Source organism: Rhea americana, unplaced genomic scaffold (genome assembly GCF_003343005.1).
Source record: "Rhea americana isolate MKP2758 unplaced genomic scaffold, rheAme1 scaffold_18, whole genome shotgun sequence".
Taxonomy (NCBI): domain Eukaryota; kingdom Metazoa; phylum Chordata; class Aves; order Rheiformes; family Rheidae; genus Rhea; species Rhea americana.
In genome coordinates, this window is record NW_028185927.1 from 6,358,138 (window position 1) to 6,359,433 (window position 1,296).

The 1,296-nt window shown below is 59.3% G+C and overlaps 1 protein-coding gene across 1 annotated transcript in view; it reads right to left on the reverse strand.

The window, feature by feature from the left end:
- The window catches only part of FOXA1 (forkhead box A1), a 3,689-nt gene extending 3,531 nt beyond the window's left edge, over positions 1–158 (reverse strand). The window contains exon 1 of the mRNA XM_085301838.1: positions 87–158. Coding sequence (XP_085157964.1) covers positions 87–158 — 72 coding nt within the window. The remainder of the gene's footprint in view (positions 1–86) is intronic.
- Positions 159–1,296: the final 1,138 nt, after the last annotated feature.

Sequence of the window (1,296 nt, forward strand, 5' to 3'; positions counted from 1 at the left end):
CCCCGCCCCAGACCGCCGGCCCTGCCCCCGACCCCCCTTCCCCCTGCAGAGGAGCAGCGGAGGAGCCAGACCCCGGATCCGCTCACCTCCTGGGTGTCGGCGTAGTAGCTGTTCCAGTCGCTGGTTTCATGCCCTTCCATTTTCACAGTCCCTAACATTATGGAGCCAACCTGCCCGGTGTAACCATCCAGCCCTCTTGCAAGCGACGGGCAGCAGGGAGAAGAGCCCCGAAAGCCCGACCTAGCAGCGAGCCAGCTCGCAGGAGGGGACGGGGGTGCTGAATTCTCGCCTACAACAAGCCGAAAAGGAGGCAGGGAGCGGCGTGGGGCGAGACAGTTGAGAAAGTGAGGAAGTGCCGGCTGGGATGTGAGCGGAGTTGAGCTGATGTGGATCTTACGTCGCAGCAGTACCCTCCTCCTCCTCCTCCTCTCCCCATTTGCCCGCCGCACAAAGGCGTTCGCACCTACAAAGCCGGAGATGCACCTGCAAACAAGGCAGCTCCCCCCGCCCGCAACTCCCCCCGGGGCGGCACTTTATTTGCGAAGCGGTGTAATTGGTTTAAGCTTGTGGGGAAAGAAGGAGAGACGGAGGTGGGAGTGTTGGGGGGGGGGAGCCTCGGGAAGGGGGGAGGAAGGCACAGGACAAATGCTGGGAGGGCTCGGTGGAAATGAAACGAGGCAGATAAGGGAAGGGCAGCCCCCGCTGTTTGAACGGAATGCAAAGGGCCGTGCAGCCTTAAACCCCAGAGATTAGGGGCTGTATTTACTGAAGTCCAGCAGATGCTCCTTTAACTTGATGGCTGGGACGTGCTCCAAAGTCCCGAGTCCTGCAGCCAACATGTCCCCCCTGCTCCCCCCCCCCCGACCCCGGTCACTTCAAAGCTGCTCGCTGGGCCGGTGCCGGCGCTGCACTTTGGCTGCAGGCGGGAGGTCTTGGCTCCCAGGTCCCCGCAGTCCTGCACGGCCTAAATCTCGTCCTTCGGGCTGGGCTGCCGGCCTATGCATGTGACGACGATGATGATGATGATATTTCTCTTCTGGTGTTTCACGTTTAGAAACGGTGTGAGTCACGGCGCTGAGACACAACATTAGAGCCACCCAATAAATACGGACAGAGGCTTGAATGCGGATCCACTGACATTAACCTTCCCCTGGCAAACACCAGGTGAGTCACTGGAACCATTTTATGTCTTTATGGTGGAAAGCCTTCGGCCCAGAGAGCTTCTTTGGAGCCAGACACCCAGGAGCAGCAGTAGGAAGAAGTAGCGGATATCTCATTAGTAACTTCTGGCTCATT